The sequence below is a fragment of the Archocentrus centrarchus genome, chromosome 16, assembly GCF_007364275.1.
Source record: "Archocentrus centrarchus isolate MPI-CPG fArcCen1 chromosome 16, fArcCen1, whole genome shotgun sequence".
Lineage (NCBI taxonomy): Eukaryota > Metazoa > Chordata > Actinopteri > Cichliformes > Cichlidae > Archocentrus > Archocentrus centrarchus.
The window spans coordinates 18,090,897-18,107,613 of record NC_044361.1 but is presented as its reverse complement, the minus strand read 5'-3'; the positions used below and the strand labels follow the sequence as shown (position 1 = coordinate 18,107,613).

General features: G+C 40.4%; 1 protein-coding gene across 1 annotated transcript in view; it reads right to left on the bottom strand.

The window, feature by feature from the left end:
• Positions 1–1,588: 1,588 nt before the first annotated feature.
• LOC115793788 (F-actin-uncapping protein LRRC16A-like) overlaps positions 1,589–16,717 on the bottom strand; it is a 66,622-nt gene continuing 51,493 nt past the window's right edge. The window contains exons 22-39 of the mRNA XM_030748898.1: positions 15,900–16,072; positions 15,249–15,317; positions 13,784–13,877; positions 13,552–13,650; positions 13,133–13,261; positions 10,700–10,831; positions 10,214–10,389; positions 10,015–10,102; positions 9,639–9,779; positions 7,757–7,823; positions 7,422–7,648; positions 7,109–7,218; positions 6,683–6,934; positions 6,397–6,607; positions 4,874–4,910; positions 4,373–4,636; positions 4,028–4,156; positions 1,589–1,755 (exon numbers count right to left, since the gene is read on the bottom strand). Coding sequence (XP_030604758.1) covers positions 1,589–1,755; positions 4,028–4,156; positions 4,373–4,636; positions 4,874–4,910; positions 6,397–6,607; positions 6,683–6,934; positions 7,109–7,218; positions 7,422–7,648; positions 7,757–7,823; positions 9,639–9,779; positions 10,015–10,102; positions 10,214–10,389; positions 10,700–10,831; positions 13,133–13,261; positions 13,552–13,650; positions 13,784–13,877; positions 15,249–15,317; positions 15,900–16,072 — 2,565 coding nt within the window. The remainder of the gene's footprint in view (positions 1,756–4,027; positions 4,157–4,372; positions 4,637–4,873; positions 4,911–6,396; positions 6,608–6,682; positions 6,935–7,108; positions 7,219–7,421; positions 7,649–7,756; positions 7,824–9,638; positions 9,780–10,014; positions 10,103–10,213; positions 10,390–10,699; positions 10,832–13,132; positions 13,262–13,551; positions 13,651–13,783; positions 13,878–15,248; positions 15,318–15,899; positions 16,073–16,717) is intronic.

Below are 16,717 nucleotides of genomic sequence, written 5' to 3'. Positions count from 1 at the left end.
TGAAAATAATATGTACAAAATAGCCCAGAGGCCCATGTTTTCAAAATCCTGCTACCTTCAGTTCACTTTCACTCTAGGCACTGCATGCTTTTTGAATTTAAGCAATATGATTGCCAGCTAATGCCTTGAGTTTTTTTTTTTATGGAAAGTAAAAGTGAACTAAATTTGAAAGATACTGAGGAAGAAGAGTGTCTGAAGGCTGGATTTCCTTCCTGTATGCTGCTTTTACACAAAGGACAAACTGGTAAAGTTATTGTCAAAACCTGGGCCATTCTTTTGGAGGAATGTCAATATTAATCAATGAATGACTCTGTTGTTGGAAGTGAGGAGCCCTCCTTAAGAGCAACACAGAGTCTTTTGTTTCCAGGAACACAAGCTATGAATTTAACGGTTATAAACTTGCGACCAAGAAAAATGGCCAAAATGTATACAATCAAACTCTGTATTGCACTTTAGTGATATCCTCGCCCCATAAATGGCAAATAACATATTTTTCCACAGTGTTGACGTACAGAGAACAGTATTATTTAACAGTGCTAAAGCCATACTGATTATCAAAAAAGTTAAAGTGTCCCACAGACCACTCAAAAGCACAAACACATCACATGGTCACTCCAGCTCTTGCAGGGAGGATAACTTGAGTCCAGGTGGTGTGTTTGATTTACATTAATCTACAGCTGTCCCTCAGTCCTTCAGTGGAGAGTCTAACTCAGTCATACTTTAAGCCAAAGTACATCAAATATATCTGAGTTCTGCCTTTGCTGAGAGTATCAGCTGAAACCTGTATATTCCTGTAAAAAAAAAATAAAACACAAATTGCATAATGGATTCAGGCACCTCTGTAGCCCGCAAAAAGTCTTTTGCACATACTGAAGATAGTATATACAAAAATCTATACAAATATATTGAAGGGAAAAAATGGCATTGGGTTCTGGTCTCGTTGTATGTTTGACTTCAAGTACAGTACAGTACAGCAATCCTGGTGTAAGTGGTATTGCGTGTTTGGTCCTTGAGAGATGAGCTATGGCAACAAACAGTAAAAAGACTAAAGATGATTAGTCACAGATTTTAGATGTAAACTCACTATCACAGTCTCTCTGCTGTTTTGTAAAAATGTCAAATCATTTTTAGTGGTTTGAAAACTTAAAATTTATATTAAGGATCCAGCGTTGGCTGAATGAGCTTGAGCAACCCATGAGACATGAGATTTTTACTTGAAAGCGGGGATCAAGAAGAAAGATCTAAGTAGCAGATCTAGAGAGGAGAGAAGGTTGTGTGTGAGAAGGAAGCTCTTTTGCGATGTAAAGTATTTAGGTTAAGTTAGACGACCTACGTGTTAAAACCCATCAAAAATGTTATTACACGTAATCAAATTAAAAGTGAACCTCAAACAGTGCTATGTTTCTTTTACTATGGCAGATTTTTCCTGCAAAAAAAAAACATGATTGCTGTACTTTGCAGTCAGACAGGACCTGCAGGTACAAACTAACAAATAACAGTTCCGTATGTTGTCCTGCAGGGCGTACTTTGCTAAATGAAAATGTGAGGCTTGTCAACAGGCGTTTGCTGTCAATTTGTTTTATTTATATCAAATAAAGTCTTTGTCCGCCTCCTCCCCAGAGTCTGATGACTTCTTGCCCGCTGCTTTGTCCTTGTCTGAGTTTGCACTCTGGTCCTTGGTCTTGAAGGAGCCGTGATCTTCAGAGTTGGTGCCAACAGCGCTGGATCGCTGAACAGAGTCCAACACTGATCTTACTGGGGGGGTGAAAAGGGAGAAGAAATAACAAGGTGGGGAAGATAACAAAATGTGAAAAATAAAAAATTTATTGCTGTTAATCCTGTAGCAATCAACCCACAATGCCCCCCCCCCTTTTGTACATTGGGGCCTCAGATCTCTTTCTAAAACAAAAACCCAAATAAATCAACAGAACTCATACCATTTTATGTATTCTTGTTTAGACCTTCTAGTGCAGTGCCTCAATCAGAAGCACAATTAACTTCTCTAATCATATCTGTAAACTGGCATCAGGCTGACAAACTGGCATAAGAGTGAGATTCAGTAATACAGCTTATGATTGGTTAAGAGGAGGACATTTGACTGCTGTCAATTTCTTTCACGGTTATTTATGTTAAAAATGTTATGTTAAAAAAAATAAAAATACATAAATGGGGGCACAAGCAATGATTTTTCAATTTTATTCATTTTTTAAGATGATTCAGAAATAGCTCAGTTATCACAATGGGATCAAAGGAGTGGCTTTCCATATAATCTTGATTGAGAGACTACAGAATATTTTTACACCCAGTTAATAATACATAAACTTGCCTCAGGGGTTAAGCTTTGATCCCATCTTTGTAAAGGAATCTCACTCCAAACTCCCACCATTTTTTCTGAGTGGCAGCCTGTTGCAGCACCTCATGTTGCTGGCTTTTGGATTTATTTTATTTATTTTTGACTGACTTTATGACCTGATAAAGTTGACTTTTCTTGCTCTTTGTGGTCATTATGTTGAGTCAAAATGGCTATTTTTTGTTTTGCAAGCGTTGTAAAGTCAAGTTTTACTAGTGGATTTACTTTGCATTACATTCACCAGCTGATTACGTTTTACTACCTGGAGCGAGGCCTGCGATCCCGGATGAGCCACGGAAGAAACTACAGGGTTTCGTTCGAGTGATCGTCATGGGGAATGCGAGGTGTTTGGACAATAATATGGACAAGCTCACTCACATGACTGAGACCAGGGGGAACACAGTGTGTGTAGTCTGATGTGGCGCAGTGAGATGTTGTCACGCTGACGCTTAACAGACCACAGTACACGAACAGGGACTTTAATCTGAGGGGTAACAAGAAATGTGCAGAGATTGCACTAATCCCAGAGTCATTACTGTGAAGAACATTTGCGTGACCTGAATACTGGACTGCTAACTGCTGAAATACATCCAAACTCCTCACTGAGGGAAGCGGTCATTGCTGTTAATGCTTGTTTCTAGTTTGAATCGACACACCGATTCATTTCATCAGCTGATGCAGAGATCACTGAAATAAATGTGGCTATGGTACATGAACATATAGCTAAACACTTTCTCTAACACCTCTTTCGGCTCTGCTGTCACAAGGACTAGATTTCAACTCCTTATTGTATAATATTGAGATCCTGATTCTACTGAATTACTTTTTTTTCACTTCTATTTTCTATTTAACTGAGCTCATTCTTAAGTGTATTTTTTTTTTTTACCTTTCTTAATTATTTGATTCTGTGATATTGTGTTTAATTTAACGAGCTAAGTTGTTTTTCATGTTTTGGCTGCTGTAACAGCAATTTCCCAACCTTTGGGACCTTTGGGATGAATTTTTATTACTAGTAGATATTCATGCAAACATGCCAAAAATGTTTTGACAAACACTGTGATGATGTGAATGACCCAAATGAGATTATGTTCATCTGTATCCTCACGCATAACGTAATCAAATATACAGCGCTTTCAGACAAATTTGTGTCCCCTCCATTTATTTCCAATTAACCCCACCACGTAATGGCAATATGTGAAGTTTGTCATGTCTTAGTCCTATCTTCTTAAGGAAGAAAGGCAGCCCTTTAAGTTGCTTGAAAATATCAACAAAACTTTTATTAAAGTTCACCCAAGGACTGGCCAGTGGACCAGCATTTCAAACTCTCACATGCAAAACAATGTATATGTGTTACATAATAGATAGATTCAAAGGCAGTGAGACTTGTGAGAGTTGTGACCTGAATCTGTCAGTGCAACATCTGTCATTCTGTAGAACATGCAGCAGCGGCCCCCATGGAGCGATAACAAATATGAGACCGCAGGGGAAGTAAACAGTGTCTGATCCTGACAGTGAGATCAAACATCTACCAGTCTGTCAGTCTGCAGGAGACAAAAAAGTAACCTCTGATGTATTTATAAGGGGATGACTGAGCCACTCAGTTCACTGCAATTTCAGAGCAGCTGAAGATCCTTTTTTTTTTTTTAATGTGTTAACATTAATAAACTGATGATTTACCTTCCTGAGTGGGTTTGTTGCTGGAGACTCCCTCTTTGTCTTTTTCTGATAGCACCCTCTTCAGTGTTGGAGGAAGACCTGTGACTTTATGAGACACACTGCCACTGCTGGGGGAATCTGAGCTCTCATCTATGTGAATAAAAAAAAAAACCAAAAACAAACAATGGAAAACAATTTTGTGTCATATTTCAGTACAGGACAAAGTATGGTTACATAAATGTGGATACGTACCAAATAAAATATGTAACAAAGATGTTGTTCAGAGAGATTAAAAATAAAATAAATAATCTAAACAAAAATGGATTGTGCGTGAGAGACTGTTCAAACCCATCACTCTGACAGTACCTATGCTCCTGCTGCTACTCGTGGTCCTCGGCTTCTGCGGGATTGCGGGTCGAGCAGCCAGAGCAGGCTTTGCTCCCTGTGGCACTGGTGGTTTAGGACTCGCTGGTCCCCCTGGGGAACTCGAGGAAGATGTAGCTCTGAGACGAGGAGCTGGCTCAGGCTTAGTCTCACCGCGTGGAGAGGTCTTTTCTGGTGACGCAGGGTCAGGTTTGTTAATGGGACCACTGGGAGACCTGCTTTCTGGAGTGGTGGGTTGAGGCTTGGCTGTTTACACGTAACAATGAAAAAGAAAAATCAATTTTTTTATTGTTTAATTGTACTGGAAAAATCTAAACTCCACAACATTAGGAGGAAAAAGCAGCAATTCAGAACTGAAGATGTCTGTGCATTTGTTGATCAACAGTAGTTTTTACATGAATTTAAAAGTTAGCAGTGTTAGTGTCTTGATTCCAAATCTTCCCCTGTAAAATTTCAGGTTTATTAAGAAGAAAAACAGCTCACCTGTTGTATTGCTGTCAGGCCTGTCAGGGCTGGAAGACTAGAGAAGACAAAAGAATAAAATACTGGATCACTACCCATGACAGCAGAATGATAACTGTGGTACACTTTACACACTGCACTCAAGTATACAGATGCTATTTTAGTTTTGCAGTTTCCAGCGTACACTGTTACACACACACACACACACACACACACACACACACACACAGCAGGAAGCCAGCCAGAACCAGTATAGGGCAGGAGAAGCAGTAGTACCACTGTTATAAGGTCACTTCTTTCCTCTATTTAAATGCATTGGGGGAAACTAAATATGTCAGAGTATAGAAAGCAGAAGGATATGTAGGAAATGAGATCACTTGTATAGCAGAAAAATAAAATCAGTAAAATATTCCCAGCCCTCTTTTTTTGCTCTTCATTCTGTCATTCCCCTGTTTGATTTCATGCTGCCATCTCTTCAAATTGGCACTTGCCCCCGTTCCCCCTGCTCTCACCTAGCCCTCTGGCAGAGAATCTGGCTTGTTTGCTTTTTTATGTCAACACGTTGTCGGGTGCTGTGACTCGCCTGAAGTCATCAGGGTCCTTGTATGCCTGTGATTTTCAATGTTTCTTATTTTGCACATCCTCCCAGTGGCAAGTCACACTGAGTGAGTGTTGAATTAAAGAGCTTTGACAAGCGGAAGCTCAATACCTACAGTGCTCTGACCCCAAATAAAGTCTAATGTGCTCTTATTTAAACAAGCATCTCACTTTAATAATGTTTTATCACCATCAGCTTGGATGTATAATACAGGGTCTCGGACTGGCAGGATCCCCTGAAATGATCAAAGCTAAATTTTATGGGTGCCTTAAATTTCCATTTATCTGCAAAACAAGGTTTGTTTGTTTGTTTTTTAACTTCTGCTTTAGTGCTTTCATAAGGTAACAAAGGTATCATCTGTTGGACGCAATACCAAAATTGATCACACATAAGGGTCCAAATCAACTAGGGAGCAACAATGAGACACACTGAGCAACTTGCTTTATGGGCAAAAACAAAAACAAGTGGAAAAAGCTCACTGTTCAGAAAGGAAAAGAAGGGGAAAAAAAAAAAAAACAGGTTGTTTTTTGACAAGAAATCAGGGTGCATCTAGAGGAAGGAAATGCCAAGTGTGACAGAGCAGGAAGGTCAACTGAGCTTGAACCCAGGGTGGAGTGGGTGGAGTGTCAAGTGTGACAGAAGGACAGCAGCAAGAGTGAAAGAGAAGGCTTATCAGACAGCAGTGAGCCCTGCTGATTCAGGTGCGACAAAATTGCAGATTTAAAAACTTCCAGTAAGTTTCATTATTATTATTATTATTAATATTATTATCCTCATGTTCTCTTAAAGGATCCTTTTGGGAACTGCCAAGCTCACTTTGCAAGTCTTCTTATAGGGTGTAAATGCAGTGTTTTACCTGTTGTACATATTGTTGTGGCCCATTTTCACTTATTTACTCGCTCTGTCTGCGGCTTCCTTGTTTTTGGTTTAAACTGCATCACTTTACCTTGTATGCTCTCCTTTCCTGCTTGGCCTTCATCTCTGCTAGGAGACCGCTGCCCATCATCTGCACACCAGGATACCGCCTGCCTCCCTGAGGACTTCCCCTGCCATCTGAACCCTCCCAAGGTTCGTCCATGGAGTCCGGTGTCCTCAGCTCCTCAGATCGGTCTGAGCTGCTGCTGTAGTCTGTGGGCTGTGAGCGACTGGAGGTGTCTCTGTGGTGGAGACATAAATTTATTAATAAAGCTGGGAGTAGAAGGAAATAATTCTGCTTTTGTTTTCATCTTTACCTTGACTTTGGCTCGGGTGCTGGACTTTTAACAGCCACCTTTGGTGAGGAAGGCTCCTCTGGGATGACGGATGCCTGCACAGATGCTACAGAGGCTGAGGATGGACCTGAGGATGTTGAAGTAGCCTGAATTTTCTCTGACTTATCGGATTTGTCTGATTTATCTGATTTAGAGGATCGTTTGATGAGATTAAGAAATCCTCCTTTCTTCTTCTTCTCTCCATCTTGAGATTCTGAACTCTTCAGGGAACGCCTGCAAAAAGACAGGACAGGCAAAGAGACACAAGGAGGAAAGACTTGATAAGAATGAAGAGATGAGTATAATAAATACCAAGAAGTAGCCCAATTTAATATATATTCAGTGAGGGAAAAAAAAATCATAACAAGGTGGTAATTTATGAGGAAAATACAAGAGTATGGTCCTTACTTGGAATCCATCTTAGTGACTTTTTTTGAGAAGAACTCATCTACACCCTCATCCACCCTCCCCATGAGCCCATTCTGTTCCCCATCTTGAGATGGAGTGCTGTTGATTTGCTGGAAGAAAAAAGGTTGAAGAATCTGATAATATTTCTGGACCATCTGACAAAAAGCAGACTGAATTTTTCCATACATGTTGAGACTAGACTGTGTCTCTAGGATCTTTAGTTTTATTTTGAGGCAAATGTAAGCTTATGAATGTGTTGAACTAAACTTGAGAAACCCATCTTGAACTTGTGTGGCTGCAGAGCTCCACTCACTGGTACTTTGCTGGAATGTGTCTTTTTGTTCCTCCGAGGGCGTAGTTTGGTGAAGTGCTGCAGCTTTTTTTCTTCCTCAGACGGCAGCTCCACCATCACGCCTGTCGGACATTGGTCCAGTTTGGGCAGCACCATAGATGGAGTAGATGGAGTTTGAGATGATGTCGAAGTGTCCTCCACATGGATAGGGACATCCTCTAGGGCTTTGTCTAGGTCAAACTCCATCTCTGTAGGTTTGTGATTTCAAAGGACCAAATACAAAGGAATTTAATTCTAACAGACCTCAGCATTACAGTTCATAACATTTAAACTGAAAAATATAATAAAGTACTGACCAAAGGCACGAGACACTGGCCGCAGCATCCTGCTGTGGATGCTCTTCCTTTTGGATTTAGGAGTCATCTGAAGAGAAGAAATGATTTGGACATTTGTAGCAATTGTGAACAAAAATGAAAACTTTAATTTCTATAAGTGGTGAGCGGATGAGCGCTTACGATTTTATAACAAAGTAAACAACTGTGTATACAAGTACAGAAAAAAGTGAACAAAAGAACAAAAAGCATATCTGTGATGATGCAACACAACTAAGCCTGTAGCAGCTGAATCTTGGAAAACTAGCTGCTCACCAAGTGAGATCTGACTTTGATCTGACTTGAGATCTGACTTTGTAACAACATGACTCTAAATTCTTAGAGTCACTGCATTTTGTTTTTACTGACATTTTACACAGCTTATGTTTGCAATGCCTGAAGTTTGTGCTAAGGTGCCAAGCAGCTCAATAACAGACATCATAACTTCCCGTGGTTAACCCTCTGGAGCTGGGCTGGCCAATTTATTTTCCCGAGGGGCCACATGAGAAACTGGGACTGTTGTGGAGGGCCACACCTATGAACTTATAATGAGAAAAAAAATTATATTGAGCAGAATTAAGTTCAGCTTATTGGTGCGGGTCCATCACAATAGCCCCAGTTTCTCATGTAGCACCTTGGGGGGAAAACTGCTCTGGAGTCTGTTTTTAGTTACTGAGCCCTCAGATCTCAGTGCCACAAAACAATATCAGAACTTCAATAGCAAAAGGTACATTTAATTTATAACATATTTTAATGAAAAAAAAAAAAAAGGTTTTCTTCAGCTTGCAGCTCAAAATCTTAGGTAACAAACTAAAATATTAGCTGGATGCTTTGCCACTCTCTGGAAGGTTAAAAGGGTTAAAGTCACACCACTGAATGTTGTCTTTATTTTTTTATCCTTAAACAGAGTGGCAGGATAAGGGCCACTCTACTGCTTATTTTTAATAAAAAAAATACACTATGTGCCTAGCGAGGACTGTATAGCAGGCATGCACAGTGAAGAGTGAGGTTAAAGGGAAAGTTCAGTGAGAGCAAAGAAAAGTGGACAGAAAGGAGGAGACAGCCAGGCAGCAAGTCCACTATTACTTACACTGGTGCAGCACAGAATCTCCATGGAGCAAAGGAGGAAAAGAGAAGAAGGAAAAGAGGAAAAGATTGAAGAGAAAGGAAGACAACACAGAGTAAGGCCTAATGAAGAACAGCAGAGGAAGAGGAGGAAGGAGAGGGAGGCGCGGGGGGGTATGGAAGATTAAAAAAAACACACAAAAAAAAAACCAGAACAGTGGGGATAACTCATAAGAGACCAGAGGAAGACATGCTGCTTTTTTCCACTGCAGGCTGTACCAACACTTTTCCGCCACATGATTACAGTGATCGTCTTTGTTTTGCCAACAGAGCTTCCTAAACAGGAAATCAGACGGCTAAATAGATCAAAGTGAAGTGCACCATCTCTCATCTCAAGACCTATAAAAGACTCTTTTCACTTGCTTGTGTTCTGTCTATCTGGGAAGGGAGAAATAACGCGCATTACACTCCGTCATGGGTGAGTTGTTTCCTAGTTTTGTAGCCATTCTACACCATTTACTCACCTGCATTACAAATAAGTCAATAACAGCCAGTGGTGCTCAGTCTTTGAGCATTTTGGCAAACATTCAAGTTAAAGTCTCTCAGTAAGTCAGAATTGATGATGGGAAATGTGAAGTTGTCAAGAGCTACTTTGTTAAGTAGAGACTAAATTTTAAGGCAGGTGGAATTATGTGTATTTGTGAGCTACAAATAACTGAACGAGAGGCCTAGTTTATGAAATATTAAAAGGGCTCGTGGATTCTGATCAAATACAGCTCCACTTACGCCCGCCATAACCTACCATACATGTCTCCAAATCCTCAAGCCTCTCAGCCTCCAGCATCTCAGTCGATGCCCGTTTCGGAATCTTCTCCTCCGGCACATCCAGATCCACCGACTCCTGCTGCACCAAGGGGCGACCTCGACGTACCAGATGGTCAGCCTGAGATGACCGGTGAGAAGAAAAATGATGTGATGGCGAAAGAAGAAGGCAAGCAAGCAGAAGGTGTGAGGAGTTAACAGGGTTAATAAGGGGGGGGGGGGGGGGGGGGGGGGGGCATACTGAATACATTCACATCAACATTTACTTTTCCTGGTAAATGTTGATTTGGCCTTCCTGGTTGTCACTTATAGCCATTGTTAATCAATGAATATAACTCTGTCGATTCTGATCTTACCAGTACGTGTTGTGACGAGGAAAGAGCCTCCAAAATCTCATCAACAATGCGATCGGACAGAAAAGACGCTAGACTTAGTTTCACCTCACTGCCACAGAGAGAGGGCAAACAAAGAGTGTGAGAGGAGCTGTGAGGTATTCAATTACACAACAGACTTAAATGTAACCTTCTGGCACAACTATGTAGCCCTCAAACACACCTGATCTTGTTGATAATATCCACCCCGGACTGCTCCAGGAGGGTTTTGCTGACAAAGCTTTTAGGTACGATCATCCTGGCTGAACTGGCCTTCATCAGCTCTGCTCGAAGATTACTCCTCTTCAACACATGAGGACACAGAGACTCTGCTGCATCAATCATGGACTCCAACAGCGTCTGAAGAGACAGCAGGAAGGAAAAGGATGTGTCTGACATATTGATCTCATGGGCCTATACCTAAAATGGATTTTCACAAATGTGAGTCAGTGTGTCCTACACTGATTTTGATGACATAAAACTGATTTTTTAAATTATTTTAGTATGGACACATTTTTATGTAGGCACTCACAGATTCTCAGAGATCTCACAAATCAAATAAAATGTGACACTTTGTTTCGTTTTTTATTGCAACTAGCTATATGTCATCTCCAAGTTTCAGTTGTACTGTTTGTCAAAATCATAAAACTTTATTAATCTATAACCCAACCTGGAGCTGTTGGTCCATGACAGCGGTCACCTCCCCAGCCATAGACTCCAGTTTCTCCTGAATGGGACCTACTGAAGAACTGTTCACCTCCTCTCTGGATGCTGACCCAAGGTGGTAGAGGTTGGGAAGCAGCTGAAAACACAGAAAGGAAGGCGAGGAAACAGTTACACACAAGGAGAAGATAAACAAAAGCATTTCAATGTGGCTAAGTCCATTTCTTCTCTAAATGATCAAAAATAACCTTCTCAGTATCCCCATAATAGTAACATCATCAACTAGATATCTACACTGTATCACTACATTCAATATAATGATCTAAAACAAAACTGAACATACAGCACGAGATAGAATAAAATAAACCACATTTGCTGAGAGTAAACTAGAGTTTACTATTGTGTCAGTGCAGCCAACATATTAACACAGAGGAACCAAGTTTCCTGATGCATGTAGGTCTATGAAAGCAGGGATCTAGCCATTGAAAAATGATACAGGATACTTGGTGAAATTCAAAATGTGGGTTTACTTTGAACAATTCTTTTATACATCATTTATAACAAACATACCCAACATAAAAAAGATTTACAGAAAAAAAATACATGAAACTGTACAATTTCTATGATGCTGTGCACCAAATGTAGGAAGAAAATTCAAATTTATTACACACACAAAAAAAAGAACTAAAACTAAAAAAAAAAAAAAAACAAGCTCAATATATTTTAAAGTTTCAGGCAGGCTTCACCGTGTTCTGGACTTTTGTGCACTGAAAGAAAACATAACAGATCTTCTGGTACAACCTGTAACGTATTTACCCATCAATAATCCAGTGTTTACAGTACTAATAATGTGTCCCCTCTTTATGCCTTTGTGCACTTAAAACAGCAGTACTTTTGGCAGCAGCTTTATTCACCTTTATTGCTCCTCTGGTCACAGTGTGTAAAGGTTAATGGTGTTTTAGCAAACATTAATTTTTCCCTCCAGTGGATCGCCACACGGGGGCGTTCTTCCACCGCTTTTCTTTGTGCTCTGATCAGTTGCCAAAGCCAATGTTCTTACATTTGCAGACGACACAGTCATTGTGTCTCTTCTGAGTAGTGACCCTGATCATTGGTCCTGCACTGGGGGATTTCACAGACTGGTGCGAGTTGTCCTTCCTGAACATATCACAAACTAAGGAGATGGTTGTGGATTTTAGGAAGAGTCCTACAACCATCTCTCCTGTGGTGATGAACGTGTGGGGCTGCTGATCTTCTCGAGTTGGTACTTGGGCACTGTAATTGATAATAAGCTGAGTTTTGAGCTTCAGGAGGATGTAGTCTGTAGAAAAGATCACAGCCACCGTACTTTTAGCACAAACTCTAGTTTTCACATCAACAGCAATTTTATGAGAATGTTTTCTTCTGTTTTTACATCATCTTTTGTCAACTGGTATGGGTCACCGAACCTTAAAAAAAAAAAAAAAAAATGAGACTTCAAGGTATAGTTACAGTGTGCAGCAAAATTGCAGGTGCAACCCTGAATGACCTTCCTCAACCTGTACAAGGGCCCGGAGTTTAAGTTGCTTCCGTCTGGCTGCAGATACTGTGTGAGTGGGATAAATACAGCGTATCACAAAGTGAGTACACCCCTCACATTTCTGCAGATATTTAAGTATATCTTTTTATGGGACAACACTGACAAAATGACACTTTGACACAATGAAAAGTAGTCTGTGTGCAGCTTATATAACAGTGTAAATGTATTCTTCCCTCAAAATAACTCAATATACAGCCATTAATGTCTAAACCAGCGGCAACAAAAGTGAGTACACCCCTAAGAGACTACACCCGTAAATGTCCAAATTGAGCACTGCTTGTCATTTCCCCTACAAAATGTCATGTGACTCGTTAGTGTTACTAGGCCTCTAGTGTGCACAGGGAGCAGGTGTGTTCAGTTTTGTAGTACAGCTCTCACACTCTCTCATACTGGTCACTGAAAGTTCCAACATGGCACCTCATGGCAAAGAACTCTCTGCAGATCTTAAAAGATGAATTGTTGCTCTACATAAAGACTGTTATATAAGCTGCACACAGACTACTTTCCATTGTGTCAAAGTGTCATTTTGTCAGTGTTGTCCCATGAAAAGATATATTTAAATATATCCAGACATGTGAGGGGTGTACTCACTTTTGTGATACACTATTGACCCTAGAACTCATTTGGTCCAGCTGCCATTGGTCGTGTGAATAACTCGCTCTGTTTTTAATGTTTATGCAGCTTAATGCTCTTTTTTTTTTGTATATTTATTGCTTATTTACTGGATTTTGCTTCATGGTTGTGTGATTTCTGCTGAGTGTACAACAAATTGCCCCCTGGGGATAATAAAGATATCCTTGACCCTTAATCCGTCCAGCTGTGAAATGAAATCTCCTTCCTTGATGATGCATCTGTCCTCACCGTTTTAGAATTCCTGGCATCTTTGATGAGGCTCTCCGCTGACCTGACATCCTCCAAAATGGCATCTGTCTCTGAGTTCCTCAGAGAATTCAGGTGGTCCTGCACCTTAACACAAATCCTATCAATCATCTGGGAAAAAAAAAAAAAAAAAAAAAACAACAAGCCACGGTTATTTATGTATGTCATGTGACATGAACGGTACCAGAGTGTGTCCAAACCTTTGACTGGTACTGTAAATGTGAGTGCAACAGAATGAAGCTTTCAAGTCTTCTAGAAAAGGTTTTAGAGATGACACAATTTCACCAGTTCATTTCTTTTGTACAGTTATATCGAGTGTATTCATTCATTTGGCCCAAAATAAAACAACTTCCAGTGAATATGAAGTCAACAATAATTGCTGTCTCTCTTTGCTTACACACCTGCTGTGTGGTTGTGGTTACGATGCCCTGCTGTAGCCGATAAGCCTGTTCCTGTAGATATTTTCTGGTCTCGTGGTTCCTGTACAAATAAGTCTCAATCTGTGGAGGAAAAACAAAGCTGATGTGATCATGAAACTAAAGATTATATGATTATAATTCAAATCACTATCAGTTCACTAAAAGTCCTGCATTCGTATTGTAAGACAGGTACCAGCAGGAGTTCTTCATGTACCTTGAGTAAGGCATCCTCGGTTTTCTCAGGGCTTGCCTTTAGAGCCTGGGAGGCATCGATGATGGGGAGGGGCATGAAACGAATGGTGAAGTTCCTAATGGATACAAAAACAGAAGAAGAAAAAAATGAAGAAGAACCAAAGTGATGCATTTAAAGACACAGTATGAAAAGGCAATGTAGTACAGAAATGAAACATTCTTGGACTGAACTGGCACTCCTGAGTAGGTCACTGATCTCCAAGTCAGAATCACATTATTTGCATTCACAGTAAGATGAGAGAGATGAAGGAATGCACCAAAAAAAAAAAACCCCAAAAAAAACAGTAGAACGGAAGGCAGAAACAGAGAGACAAAAAGGCAGAGACATAAACCTGTTGCGATATAAAGGTAAAGGAAAGGCATCCGAGTGTTTTCTTTTAACCTCAAAGACAAAATGAATGATTGTTATTCAGATATGGTGCCAACTCAGATCCCACTGAATCTTTATCTGCGTGCTCTCATGCCTCATGTCTCGACAAGGCAGATGTGCTGTCAGCATGGCCGAGTCTTGTTCCTGCAAACCACAAAGAGCCATCGATAACTTTTATATGCTGGATTATGGGAGACCTTGTATACGCCAACTGTCTATTATTTTGCAGTATTGAACATCTGAAAAAAAGAACTTTAAAGAATGCATGGGGAAATTGGGGAAATTGAGCAAAGGGAACAAAGGCATACAATGTTGCACTGCTGAACAGAAAGGAGATCAGGAGCAAGAAATTGTTTTTTCAATAATAAAACACAGAGACTCAGAGGGGAAAAGGAGAGCTGTGCTGCTGGGAGAATATGACAAACAGAAAGGAGATGAGAGAGAGGAAAGAGGTGGCTGTACAGACGTATCCCAGAAGCAAATTTAGTTGGATGCACATATCGCACCTCACACACACACACACACACACACACACACACACACACACACACACACACACACACACACACACACACACACACACACACACTACAGAACATCCACATACAGAAGGCACAGTAGACAAAATCTGATTTGTCTAGCTTTGACTTGTACTTTTTGTGTCTTAATCACGCTCTGTCCCTTCCCTTTCCTCAGCATATTTTCATGCCACTGTGTCTCTGTAGTATTCCCCGTGTTGTCACTCTCTCCTCTCTGTACCTTCCTTCCTCTTATCTTTCCTTCCTGTCTAAACAAACCCCACAGTTTCCTCCTGCTCAGCACAAAGCAAAAACACATCTGGGCTGCAAAACCTAACCACACAGCCATTCCAGTAGGAATTTTCACATTATACACAAATACATGTACACTGTTAAAAAAAAAAAAAAAAAAAAAAAAGTTACAGAAGTGCACTATGCATTTACAGATTTAATTCTGAACAGTAAAAAAAACAAACAAAAAACAGGAAGACAACACTAAACACACGCTCATATATACACGCATGGACAGCACTGCTTACTTTTCCAGAGCGGCTGCTACATCCTGTAGACCCTGAGGGCTGGTGTTGTTCTTATCCCAGATCACAGTCCTGTAAGCAGAGAGTATGATGCAGGAAGCCATTAATTCACAAGGATGATTTACAAGATTTTCATTGATATCTTTCTGATAACCCGTAAGGGTGGGGTGGGGGGACAACACTAGTGTAAATTCAAACAACAGGGGAATGAGCATTAAACCACCCAGTAACAAAACTGGTTTTCTCTGGGTACTCTCGTTTCCTCCCACAGTCCAAAGACATGCAATTAGTGGGGTTAGGTTAACTGGTGATTCTAAATTGCCCACAGGTGTGAATGTGAGTGTGAATGCTTGGCGACAAGATCAAGTGACAAGAATGGATGGTGTGACAAAACAATATACAGTAGTATATTGTTTTGAATGTTCATTTATCATTTATTTATAGTGCAGTAATTAGAAGGGTTTACTAACAGGGTTTACTCCCAGCTCTATATCTTTATTATTAGATGCTACTAGAGTTGCTTTGCATGAATCACAGTTCTAACTAATTTTTACTGGAACTCCTGGAAGCCCCTCAGTTGTTTGAAACAAGCTGTTTTAACACGTGACAAACATGTGACACAATCTTTGACCTCTGCACACACAGTGTGCTTACCTGAGTTTGGAGTTGATCTGTAGAGCCTTGGCCAGCATTTTGGCACCCATGTCACCCATGGCGTTCCCACTGATGTCGAGCCTTGTGAGTGAGGAGTTGCTGCCCAAAGCATTGAGGACGATGGTCAGATCACTCTTGAGTCTGGAATCTGCTAGAGACAAAGAAGTGAGGGGCTGGGGAGGAGACGATTTAAGAGGGACAAAAGGTAGATGTGGATGGGAGGACAAAAGAGGGAAAAGGTGATTAAAGTGGGGATACTGTATATTATGAGCATAAAAGGAGAAATATATTCATAATTCATAGTGTGGCAGACTATTAGTAATACAGGACAGTAGCCAGGCTATTCATGTGCTGCCCTCGAGTAGTGTTTAATTTATTTTGACACCCCTGAAAACCGTACAGTCCAAGAGCTACAACACAAATACAAAAGAGCTTTATTGTTGGATGAGAAGGGTTTTATTATTTCTTTTAATAACTGATCTTGGCAATGAAATTACAATGCCTCACACTTTCCTGTGTAGAATCTCCACAAGAGCAAGTTCTATATGTAGACAGCACTAAACAGAGACAGAAGCAAAGAAGACAGAAGAGCCAACCCACAGTTAATGCACTCATGAAGCGAACCGGGGCACCACAACAAAGAATGCGTTCTGACATTAAGCATTTCCTTTTAATAAAACTTGGAAAGCCTATTCATGAGATAAATTTAGGGTTAATGACTATAAATTGAAGTACGTGTGATGATGACCGTGTGAAAAAGCCAGTGTCAACGTGGTTATTCAGGCAGAAGATTACTTGATTAAAGCTTCTCTGAGGAA